Source organism: Lycium ferocissimum, chromosome 5, assembly GCF_029784015.1.
Source record: "Lycium ferocissimum isolate CSIRO_LF1 chromosome 5, AGI_CSIRO_Lferr_CH_V1, whole genome shotgun sequence".
Classification (NCBI taxonomy): Eukaryota; Viridiplantae; Streptophyta; class Magnoliopsida; order Solanales; family Solanaceae; genus Lycium; species Lycium ferocissimum.
In genome coordinates this window covers 16942662-16955638 of record NC_081346.1, presented here as the reverse complement: position 1 = coordinate 16955638, position 12977 = coordinate 16942662, and the positions used below count along the sequence as shown (strand labels likewise).

At 33.9% G+C, this 12977-nt stretch overlaps 1 protein-coding gene across 1 annotated transcript; it reads left to right on the top strand.

The window, feature by feature from the left end:
* LOC132056262 (uncharacterized) lies at positions 1-5818 on the top strand. Its single transcript, XM_059448376.1, has 12 exons — positions 1-316; positions 1375-1476; positions 1600-1657; positions 2317-2397; positions 2510-2581; positions 2683-2927; positions 3059-3130; positions 3953-4069; positions 4146-4227; positions 4325-4371; positions 4963-5044; positions 5338-5818. The coding sequence occupies exons 1-12, from the start codon at positions 75-77 to the stop codon at positions 5419-5421; spliced, it is 1284 nt and encodes a 427-aa protein (XP_059304359.1). The 5' UTR covers positions 1-74; the 3' UTR covers positions 5422-5818.
* Positions 5819-12977: the final 7159 nt, after the last annotated feature.

The window sequence follows — 12977 nt, the reverse complement described above, 5'->3', positions numbered from 1 at the left end:
TAAAATACAGTAAAGTCCTTTCATTTTTCGTGTTCGTGTTAGTAAAGTACATTATCCATTCGCGCCATAGTAAGATGTTGGTCGGAGGAGCAGTAGCAGATTGCCTCTCTAAATGTGGGACTTCCTTTGTTACGAGGTCTTCCTTTTCATCATCATTTTGTGGAATTGGCTTGAGGCTAAATCTGAATTCGAATCTACCAAGGACACTTAGACCACGTCGAGTTGTTAGATTATGTGTTGCTACTTTGATTTCTAATTCCGATTCCTTCGAAGTTGGGAGACTTATTGGTAGCTACGGCTTCATGAATGTCACCAGGTAAGTGGATGTGTGGACTATATAAAAGTTAAAAGAAAAATTTACAGTTATCCACTGCTTTAAAATCCTGATCCGCGCGTCATACTGTACATTTTTGGTTCATGAGTAATTGTGCTATCAGTCGTTTCTTGTACTATGGTTAACGTATTATTTAGCTGTTGTTATTGTTCCCTTGTAGTGTTTTCCTTATTATTTGTCATGACTTCTTTACTTTCTATTTCTGTGTCCAAAACTGCTTTAAAATGCTTTTCTTTTCTTTATTTGAGCCAAGGGTCTATGAAACAGCCTCTCTACCTCCACAAGGTAGGCGTAAGGTCTGCGTACACACAAGGGGCGGAGCCAAGTGGTGGCCAGGGTGTTCACCCGAACCCCCTTCGGCGAAAAATTACCATGTATATACAAGGTTAAAATTATTTTTATGTATAAATAGTAGATGTTGAACCCCTTGGCTTCCTCATTTCTTACTCTTTTATATTTTTGAACCCCCTAGTGAAAAATCCTGGCTACACCACTGGTACACACTACTCTCCCCAGACCCCACTGGGTTTGTTGTTGTCGTTGTTGTTGAGTTTCATTTATAACTTGTTTGGAATGTTGTTACTTATTGTATTGTATCGTGTTGTTACTTTAAACATAAAATTCGTTTTGATTGTTAGTCAAATTTTTAAATTTTTTTGTATCATATTGTCAAATCCGTTGCTATGTGTAATGAGGAAAATTGTCATTTTATGTAAGTGCTGATTTGGTTTGTTACTTTATTTTTTTCTCATCTTGCCCGACTTATTATTTAATAATCATGTTTTACCCTTTACCCTATTTTTTATAAATAATAACTCTACCCATTCCTAATTTTTTTTTGACAATGTTGTCAGCTTATTCTTCATATTGTTGGTGTGTGGCATAATGAAAAGATGAGAAACGATACAATCTATTATTCATCAAAACAATACAATGTAATATGATACATTATGAAATGATATTTGACAACCATCCAAAGAAGCTGTTAAATTTCTCAGTTTGGTGTTAAGGTTTTTTTTTTTTTTCCTTCTTCCAATTAGCTACTCGGGGCTTCAATCAGGAATGGGGATGGATTATGCGGTATCAGAAGATATAGGGAGCTTTAAAGTACAAGATATTGGAGAAGGAAATGTCACAATCAGGTGCAAATTCCTTTTTGGGATGATATATTTCCTAAATTGTTGAATTTGGATAGAGTAGTTAATAGTGGTTTGTTGTTACCATTATTCTTGCTGCTGATACTATCATCCGCAGTTATTTTGCAGACTTTATGAAGGAAGAGTAGCCCAAGGTCCACTTAGAGGAACTCGGGTTATTTTTAAGGTGATTGTCTTTGCCATTCTTTTCCATGTTACTTTGATCGTCTGACTTGTTCACAAATTGGAACTCTTTCTTGAGCTTAATAATGACCCATTGCTTAGCTGAGATTTTACTTGCTTCCAGGTGATGTATCAGTGACATGAATGTTCAGGTTATTTTGTCATTACTACGTTGCTTCTAATTCCTGTAATAGAACTCATGCTCTATCTCTGCTTAGGATAACGGATTTATACAAGTGGATATAACAAACTTGGGAATCTTTCCCACTGTCGAATGTTTATCGAAAATCTTGTTCTTTGCTTAACCTTGTTTTACTTCTTTACTGGTGAGATTCATTTTCTCCCACGGTTATACTCTTCTACATATCTTACTCCTTACTGTCTTTTCCCAAAGAAAAGAATGGGAATCTAAGTTCTTGCTTTTAATTTTTAAAGTATGCTCATTGCTCATTAGTCATTTCAATGCTTTTGGTGTCAAAGAATTTATCATGTAGGATATTGAGGCAAATATATTATACAGATAGACAAAAGACTTTAATTCAAAGCCTATATCTTTGATGTTAGCTTCCTCTCTAAGCTTCTCCAGCAGCCTCTTTATTGTAAGTCTTCCTTTCGCTTCCTCCCATATAACTTTCATATGATCAAAAGTGTTATATGATGCAGGTATATCCTGGACAACAAGTTGGTGGAGCTGAGGCTGACATGATGGCTGCGAATGAGTTGAATGCTCATGCTTCCCTTCAAGTAATATAATAATTCTTCGGTTGCATCTCTAGCATTTATGGGGTTATCTTTGTTGGATCATTCACGGTTGAATACGTCAAATAAGAATCTTTTCTTTTTAAATATTTCACAGAGCAGCCCCAAAGATGTCTGCCCACATATTCAAGCACTTCTAGGAGGATTTGAGACAAAAACTGGGGAGCAGGTATGTTTCTGTTTTTTGTCAGTTGCAGACAGATGAGATGTGAATTCTTTGCTTTTGGCGTATGTTCTGATGACATCCCGGTATCTTTTGGGCTTTCTCAGTGGCTTGCTTTCAGGGATAATGGAAAATATAGTGCTGCAGATTATGCTAAAATTACTAGTGAAAAAATGGCAAAACTGATTGGTGGAGAAGAAAGATTGTGGAACCCGTTTGAGTTGGATCAGACCATAAAACGCAGAAGGTATTTCGTTATCAGGCTACTTCATGGGGTTATGAGGGGTCTGTCCTATATGCATGACAACGACAGATTACACCAAAGTCTTGGTCCTGCTTCTGTTGTCCTAAAGTAGGTTTTCTACGCCACTTCCATTTTTTTTCTTTCATTTGGTTCTTCTGTTTTTTGGGGCTACGGTGGAGGGTTGTTACTTAAGCCATTAATACCTCTATCTGAATTGTGATTTTATTGCAAAATACCAGTACAGTCGTTGAGAAAGATGCTCCATATCTAGTTCCTCAACTCCGGGATCTCGCCTTCTCTGTTGATATAAGGTATCCCCGTTGCATAGCTCGCTCACTACAATAGTAATATCATGAGGCAACAATCAACATATATCTTGAAAGCTGCATGTGATCCCTCTTTCCTCTTTGTTGATTTTGGATGACCTAACTATTCTTGTGATTGACTATCTATGAAGAATATACTATTTGATACTGCAGATTACTTTTTAAATGCTGGAAAAGTTGAATATTCATTTTGTTTCTTTTTTGTTGACTTAGAGCCTGTTTGGATGGGCTTATGCCTATAAGCTATTTGCAGCTTATAAGCTAAAAAAAATAAGTTGGGGTAGTCTAATTTATTTTTTTGGCTTATAAGCTATTTTCACTTATAAGCTGCTTTAGATAAGCTAAGTCAAATGGGCCCAATTATTTTTTTGAGCTTATTTTAAGCACAAAATGACTTTAAGCTGGCCAGCCAAACACTCAAAAAAGCTGAAAACAGCTTATAAGCAACTTATAAGCCAATCCAAACGGGCTCTTAATGCTATTAGCTTGTCATTGATTGGTTGATATGTGAAGTATATGCAAAGTAGTTGGTAGCTACTTCTCTTCTGTTTTCTGTTTTATGTTCTGTTATTCGTACATTTTGAGGTGTTTCTGGCTACTTCCTTAAGGAGTATTTTCCAAGGTCACCAGAGATAAGCAATTCACATAAAACCAACTATAGTTTAATTGATTTATTACTTGTTTCCCTTATGGCCACCATATCGTGACATCTTCTAAGATAATTGAGAGGTGAAGGCATTGAGAGGGGAAAAAATGATAGCTGTATGACCATCAAGATTGACATTTTATAACCATTTTTCTTTACAGGTATTCTCAACTTGAAGATCGTCCAAATATCTTGTCAGAAGGACTTTGGAGACGGGCATCTGTTGCTGGAGCATCTGGTCCTTTGGAGAAAAGAGCTTTTGGAATAGCAGATGACATGTACGTTCCATGAGTACAATAGTTTTTGTTGGATAAAAATTTAGGTTGCTCATATCATTTCTTTTGTTATTTGCAGATATGAAGCTGGACTTCTTTTTGCTTATTTAGCCTTTGTTCCATTTTGTCAAGCAGGAGTCATGGACAGCATATCATTGCGGGTTTGTGTTCCGTTCATTTATGTAAATGTTTTATCTTCTCTTATATGGATCGGAGCTGATTGTTATCCTCTGTTATTCTTCTGTCATGCCCTTGCAGAGGCTCCTGGAAAATACTTTTCAACTTGATCTTCAAGCTGCAAGGGAGTAAGAGAACTCACTTGGATTCTATGGTTTGAAATAGAACTAAAATGACCAAATTCAGACAGGCTTAAGGCCATAAAACTACTGTGAAGAGAAAGGGGGCATTTATAAGATGCTACATATTGATATTGCATATACATGCAGCTTTTACGTGGTTTACTATGTTTTATTGGTCGACAAAGTTAAGGCCATAGTTAGGAGCTGTAGAGATGTAGGGGATGGAAGGCACCCTCCACCCCCAAACCCAAGAGAGAGAGAGAGAGAGGGAGGGAGGGAGGGGGGGGGGGGGGAGGGAGGGAGGGAGTGGGAGGGGGAGAGAGAGAGAGAGAGAGAGAGAGAGAGAGAGAGAGAGAGAGAGAGAGAGATGAAAAAGAAGTGCAGAAAAACATAACTGCGGTCTAGTGAAATTTTGCTGGTAGCCTCTCGAATGATAACCTATCTTTAGCAAGGGTTGTGATGTCAGTTAAGAGATTTTGATTGACACTGTTTTGACGTCGTGCATTTCTTTTCTTACCTTCTCAAGTCGATTCTAAACACGCATAAATCATCAGTTCTTATCAGGACCATTCACATTAGGTATCTTACTTTTGACAGGTACTGTTCTGCTGATGATCGCCTGCTAGAAGCAGTCAAGTTTCTTGATCTAGGTGATGGCGCTGGCTGGGAGTTACTACAGGTTGAATTTCTCAAATATTGCAACCAATTTTTTCTTTTTCCATATTATTTTTTTAAGTCTGCAAGAGACATGAACCACCGCGACCATGAGGAAGAATGCCTTAAAGTTTTAGTTTCAAGGCCATTCATTTGTTCCTTTCAAGTTCCTTCATATCAGCACTTAACAAATTGGCCAAAGAAAATTTTGTAGTGGAAGATTCCCTTAGTATTAGTCTCACTCACTCACTCACTTGCATTTGCCTAGTCTGTAGGTCCGCTAAGTGTGGGTTTTGGGTTATTTTACCATGTATGCAGGCAATGCTTAATCGTGACTACCGTGGGAGGCCAATTGCAGAAGCTGTAGTAAACCATCGATTCCTGAGTGGTACTTTCCTGTGAGATCACATAGAATTTGAATTGTACATATTGTATGCTGATCTGTATGGAGGCGAGAACCCACAGCACCAAACTATACCAATCATGTATGTTGTAATGTTGTCTCCGATTTTGTAGTTCAAATCGTTATTTTGATTTATTATCCCAGCTACATGCAATGAAGTCCCAATCCTACTAAATAAAGGTTGTTGTGGGTTTATGGACCGCCCTTAACTTTATATTGAATTATCAAACTGTTGCATGAACTCTGTAAAATGTTACTACAAGATTTTGCATTATAAATTCGTAGGAATTTCAGTTTCACTGTAACTAGACTTTCTTCCATTCCCTTCTATCTTAGCTGGGAAGACATCTTTTATTTTGTGTAGATTTGTAATAACATAAAAGAGTGATTCTTATTTGTCACTTTCTTTAAGAGGTATCTAGTTGTTTCAAAGCCTTAAACATTCATGTAATTTGTACGTTGCTGCTATTGATTTTGACGTCTAATCTGTGTTTCCTTCAATGTCTTGAACTACTACCGACTATATGTAAGCTCTTTTGGGGTGACCATTATCTTGGCATAAAAAATGAACGTTTATTACACATTCATTAGTTTAAGGTATTTCACTAATAACATTGTGCATTTCTACCAAAAAAAAAAAAAAAAACAAACAAACAACAACAACAACAAAACTTTGAGCAATCACCCTGTGAAGAAATATCTATATCTTGACCCTCAAAGTTAATAGGACGTGTGAAGTGAGAGAATATATAATGACAAATGTACATCACATTTGAGAGTAAATTCCTTAAAATGTCACTCATGTATTTAGAATTACCTACTAATATCACTTTGTTTCTTTTAGGATTAGAATATCACTCAACTATCACTATTTTTCTCAAAATATACTAAACAAACAAAATCCTCCTTCTCTAGTTGGCATGTCATGTCACGTAAATTCTATATTTTTTAATAATAAAATTATTTAACTCATCAAATCCATTTAATCCAACCCAAGCCCATTTAACTAACTCCACATATCTTATACCCATTTAACTCGGTTAGAAAACATGAAAGAAGCGCCTGAGAACCCATTTCTTTTTTAATGAATAGATTATATATTGGAAAATATACAGTTTGGAATGTAGTTGTGTAGTTGGTGAACTGGACTTCTACAGATATTTTAACAAAGCAAAAGACATGTACATTTGTAGACGGTTACATAGGTACACTAGGTAACTAGTTGCACAATACAACTTAATCACAATCGAGTACCTGCACTGTAGTTTTGAGCTACAAACTTTAGTAGATTTCTAGCTACTTGAAGATCTTTGGCAGAAGAGATTTTCAGAATTCTGTTGTTTATTTCTTTCTTTGATAAAGTAATAATGAATTTATTGATATAGCACTAAGTGAATGATAAAGAACTTGTAGTTTAATCGATCTTAGCCAAAATGTTCCCTACTTCAAACCATAAACTCACAAGTTGTGATCTCTTTCTTCTTTTGGTCTTGCATCTGTCAAAAATAATAACAAAGGAATGAACGGCCAGCAGAGGTTGCAAATACTGTATGCTGAATGAACATGTCTGGTCATAAACCTATTAGGCTCTTTTGCCATTACAAAACTCAGTGAAGTTTATCTTTGAATTGATGTGACATGAGTTGTTTGGTTAAATGGGTTTGGGTTGGATTGAGTTAAATGGATTTGATGATTTAGATAAACTTATTATTAAAAAAATAAAATTTTATGTGATATGGCTTGCAACCAGGAGAGAATGAGATTTTGTGTATTTAGTATATTTTGAAGAAAATAGTGATAGTTGAGTAATGTTCTAAAATAAACAAAAAGAATATTAGTTGGCAATCCTCAATATATGAGTGGCCTTTAAAAAAAATGTTACAGCACCTTCAACACCTTTGTGTATGTTAAATCTATTTTGTGTTTGAAATCTATGTTATAACGGCTCAAACTCAGAAAGTTCCTTTACTCGTGTCAAATTAGTCCGTAATTCAATATTTGCTTCTTTACGAAGACGATATAAATATAAATAAATAAATATATATATATATATATAGCATGAATTTCTTAACTTGAAAGTTAAATTACTTAAATACCCTTTCAAATAACCAAAATATCCTACTTAACTTAAATACCCTATTAAAGTCTGGAAATAACTACCGTGTAATAGACAAAAAGACACTTACTCAAATTAATAACTTCAGTCAATGTTGCTTTCCCGAAGAGTTGCCACCATTTGGTATCTTGATAGTGGAAAATGCTCTGACTGAATGACTTAATTATGGGGAACTAATTGGTATTGTCTCAAATGTTTGCACGAACTTCTTTCCTTTTTTATTTTTTTTAATTTTTTTTCCAGATATGGCTCTTGTACGGAATGAAACTGAGAAAAAGGTCTTCTTTTATCAGGGCATGAAAGAAAGTGAAAGATCAAAGTGAACAACAAGTAGGTCTTTTAATTTTCTATATTATATTTAGTCATCATATAATTGACTCATTTCTTGCTTGTGTATGTCACTTAAGTATGAAATTGTGTATTTGTATGAACTACAGACGTTTCAAACTTATGATATTGGGCCATTGATTGATTGTTTAATTTGTAATGTATTGTTGCTATGTTCCCTATTTTTGCTTTTCCGATCTATTACTGCTCTTAATCATAAAACTAACAATATTCATGATTAAAAATATTATGACCGATGGAAAGAATAATAAAATGATATTGTATGTGAAAGTTTGTAGTTGTTCAGTGAGAGATCGGTTATTATAACTTAATTTTAATGTAATTCACTGTTAGTATGTGGAAGTATTGCATTCCTATATTGGTATAAAATGCTCTAAGGGAAAACAACGGGTGTAATTATGTTTGGTGGATGGATGTGCAGAGAATCTAGACATATGCTATTAGTTCGAAGTTAATATATTTCTGAGTATCTTTGCTTCATATTCGACTCGAATGTTTCGGCCTCAAAAACTCATACCTAAAACAAAAGAAGGTGAAGGAAACTAGAATTTGTTCCTGGTCCGAAGGAGAAAGGGTCAAAAATATTCCTAACCTATTGTGTTATATATTATTTAATAATAATAATAGTATTTAATTAATAAGGAATAAATTAATTTAATTAGTTTATGACCTTTCTAAAGTGGTGGTGTTTATTTCGACAATTGGTGACTAATCCTTTTTAAGAAAGGATGCGTACATTAACTCTTTGGTGATGTTTTAATAAAAGGTTTTGCCTATAAAGCTTTGGCAGAAGCATTAAGGAGAGAATGAATACCTCTCTGCTTCGTACATCTCTCAACTTTCAACAATATTCCACCATTATTGAATTAAACAATTCCTCTATATTTCTTTGTTGTCTTCTTCTAAAACCTCCTTTTTTATTGGGCTCAATTCTTGTGGTAGAAGAAATCAAAGAGTGCAACTTTGATTTTCAGAATAGGCATTGTATCCTGAGTATGGACTTTCCCGTTAACCACTTGCACAATGCACAGTGTGGGAGAATTTACTATCCTAAAGATAGTTTCCTGAAAACGCCTTGCCTATTCATTCAGTATTTTTGTTTACATATTTCTCTCTTTTATTTAATATTTCGCATGCACAATTTCACTCCATTGTATTATTTTCCGAATTTTATACAACACTTTTAGGATAGTAAACTTTCCGTTATAATGGAGCCTTCTTTGTTGTGCAAGAAAATAAAAATCAATTGTGGAGATGCGCGGTATTAAAAGTTCATGATTTTTCATTAGTGTCACTCTGGGTAATGGCTGTTTTGGCATCAAGCAAAGGCATGGACAACACCTCTCGCGGAAGTGAAAATTAGTTTGTTTCCCTGAATCCAAAAGATTAGCAAAATTGAAGTTATGTAGACGTTTCCAACTGCAAATTAATTTAGAGAGAGAACTTTGGGTGACATTTTTTTTTTTTTACTTATCCACTAAAATCACTTCGCTGCTTATATCAAGGAGATTCTGATCATGAAAATCAAATAAAAGAGATATATTTCAAATGTTGAAGAATGAAGCAGTCAACCACGACAAAAGAGATGAACATTTTAATGGCTAATTCAGGGTTGATGGGTTCGCAAGAGAGTGTTCTTCAGGAATTTCTGATTTTGGGAGTAAGCCCATTAAAGGCAGTGATAATTGGTGGCTACGATTGGGAATGAAAAAAAAACACTTCAAATTTTACAGGGCCCTATAATCAACAATCCTGGTTGGATTGAAAGAAATAAAATGGCGTGTACTAACCACGTTGACGATAAAGTCGAAGCGGATGCAATGTTTCAAGAAAAATGAAAATAACATAAATTACTAAAAGAGATTCATGGCGAAGATCGCAGCGTGCAATAACGTTATAAGTTGCGATCAAAATCTGGTTTTGTTATCTCTACTCAATCTTTAATTTACTACCCTAAAATTAATGACAATTAGTTTTTATAATTATTGGTTAGATGTTCATTATGTGATGATCGATTTAAAAATATTTTATTTAATTTCATGAATTACATAATTGAAAACATATATTCAAAGGCTTGTCATTTTGTGTCCATTCAAGATGGTGCTACTGTTGATGCCAATTAAAATTGTCAGTTGGAATGAAGTCTGTTGCCATCATTTTTTATTTATTTAGGCGTGTAACGGAAATCATTGTCATATTTCCCTTAAGAAAGTGAAGACCATTTGTATATAATAATGCTTTTGGATATTTAATTTTATTTTTCTTTTAAGCATGATAAAAGAGATAGAATGACCTTTGGATCTTAAGTATGCTTACAGTGAACCTGCAGTAAGGTTCGAACGATCAAAGGAGGTATCACAATTTAGAAAAGTTTTTGCTATGGTGCCATTTCTGGGAGAGATTGGAACCTTTACGATAACAGAAGTCGGGTTCTACTTTCTTTACTCTACTTATTATTTATTAATGAATTCCTTTTTTTTTTTTTAATGAAATTCATTTAAATAAATGTTAGTAGATGACTTATTTTGTGATGATCTTGAAATGCATGTTATATTTAGGAATAACATATTTGATATGCTTATGGTGATTTGTAATTCCAGGCATGCCAAATTTGAAAACATCATAAATCGGTATAACTATGTCGCATAAAGGTCATGTGGAATTTAAATTCAAATTGTGGAACGATATGAAGTATTTAAATTGAGTAGATCATATTTATACTTGAAAGTGTTTATCATAAATTTGATGTCTCTTGAAAGAAGCATAATATATTTTTACTCTGTGTATTGTGATTCGTGTGTGCTTGACTAAAGAGACATTTTCATCAATTGAGTTTAGTGATTTGTCTAAACTTGAGATGATATATTTATATTTCAATATAATTGAGAATATTTACATTACTATAAGGATACATTTGTCTACTATGTTAATGTGCTTTAACAGTACCATGAAGTATTTCTTTCTCATCCCAAGAGATTGGAGAAGGTGATAGAGTCAAATTTTAAAGTTGCTTGGAAGAATTAAAAATTTCATCCAGTCGGTAAGCTCTCAAAAATGAAACAAGTAAGGTAGAGTGTTTGATGTGTATCTCAAAAATATTCACGTTCAACTTATGAACTAATAAAATGTGGTAAAATATTAGAGTCAAATATTTGCACTTGTGAATCACTATATTTCGAGTTTTATTATAAGTGATTCTTACTCTAAATTTTATTTTGGTATGAGGTACTTTTTATTTACAAAAGGATGAGAAATAACTCATGCTTGGTGAACAAGATCAATGCTACCGCATAGATATTGTTGATGAGGTATTGAAGGATGACAAAATTTTTCACCGTAGAGAATAAATCTCTTTTTCATTATTTTGGTAAGTACTTTAAAAATGAGACACAAGCGCGTGGGGAGTATAATTCTTGTGATGAAAAGGTACGTAACATTTTCTGGTGAGTTTTGAAAAAAGAGAAGAGGTTAATAATGTGTGGCCACACAAGGATGTTAACCATTCTTATGTATTGTGATACTACATTAAGTGTAGATTATAATAATATGTTGAAAGATCTTCTCATTAAACATTTATTATGTGACAAAATAGTGTAGTCATAGGAAACATTGGCCTATTACCATTTTAATAAAGATAATCTTCAATGGTGTCTACTCTTTCATGTGAATGCCAGTCATAACTGGAAATTCATATTTTAAGAGTTCAAGGATAAGTCACCAAGAATTATCCAAGAAATGTCAACGCCGAGGTTACATTTTCAGTGCATAAATATACTCAAGGAATAGTGGGGCTGATAACACATAAATGAATTGCTATTCCTTTAAAACCCATGTTTGGCTATATGCACTGATATTCCACACAACGAGAAGGCTGAACTTTGTTCTTAACAATCTCGAGCTTATAAACTGGGGTGATAGAGCGGTTGTGGACACCCTTGATGAGATTACCTATGCAAGTAAGAATGTGAGAGGGCGCTCTCTATGGATTTTAATGGTGAATCCTAGAGGACTTGCTGAACAAGATTGAGCGCAAGGCCCATATTAAATAGGCGCCGCCGTTGCACAACAAGAACTCATGTATAATACGAATATGAATTTTATATTCATATACATTCTAAAGGTTCAAGGCTGGTTAGTTACCTTTAGTTATGTGTGTATATAAATACCCAATAATATCCTTCGTGCGTTTTCGAGTCCGCATGTTATTATTAAATAATAAGTGGGGATTTTTTTATATATATATATATATATATATATATATATATATATATATATAATAATTTATAAGTATTATTTAATGATAATAATAGAAATTAATTTAATTAGTTGTGACCTTTGTAAAGAGGTGTGTTTATTTCAAAAGCTGGAAACTAATGTGTTTATTTCAAAAGCTGGAAACTAATCCTTTTTAAGAAAGGATGCACTACTAAAAAAATGCTGAAAACCGACCTAAAAAAATTAATTTTTTCGACTTCATGAGGTCAGTTTTTGAAAAAAAGCAACCTCAAAACCGACCTCAGAAGTAGTCGGGTATGAGCAGGTCACAAATATTTAGCAGAAGCATTAAGGAGAGAATGAATATCTCTCTGCTTCGTACATCTCTCAAGTTTCAACAATATTCCACCATTGTTGAATTAAACAATTCATCTATATCTCTTTGTTGTCTTATTCTAAAATCACCTTTCTATTGGGTTGAGTTCTAATGGCCGGTAGATGAAATCAAAGAGTGCAACTTTGATTTTCAGAATAGGCATTGTATCCTGGGGATGGACTTTCCCGTTAACTACTTGCACAATGTGGGGGAAATTACTATCCTAAAGATAGTTTCCTGGAAACGCTTTGCCTATTCATTTAGTATTTTCGTCGAATTCTGTTTACAGATTTCTCTCTTTTATTTAATATTTTGCATGCACAATTTCACTCATATTATTTTCAGAATTTTATACAACATATTGAATGTGGCTCAACAATACTATTCTTCAACCTATTGGACCAAAAATGTCCTCAATGTTATCTTTTGGCTAAAAAGTCTCTAACCTATTGAATTGGCTCAAAATTACACTACTTCCATCTATTGGACTAAACATGCCT

Excerpts from the sequence above, each read along its gene's own strand:
- LOC132056262 (XM_059448376.1), top strand. The coding sequence starts at position 75 with ATGTTGGTCGGAGGAGCAGTAGCAGATTGCCTCTCTAAATGTGGGACT. Across the intron at positions 1,658-2,316 it reads GAACTCGGGTTATTTTTAAG|GTATATCCTGGACAACAAGT; the intron begins GTGATTGTCTTT and ends TATATGATGCAG. Across the intron at positions 2,582-2,682 it reads AGACAAAAACTGGGGAGCAG|TGGCTTGCTTTCAGGGATAA; the intron begins GTATGTTTCTGT and ends GGGCTTTCTCAG.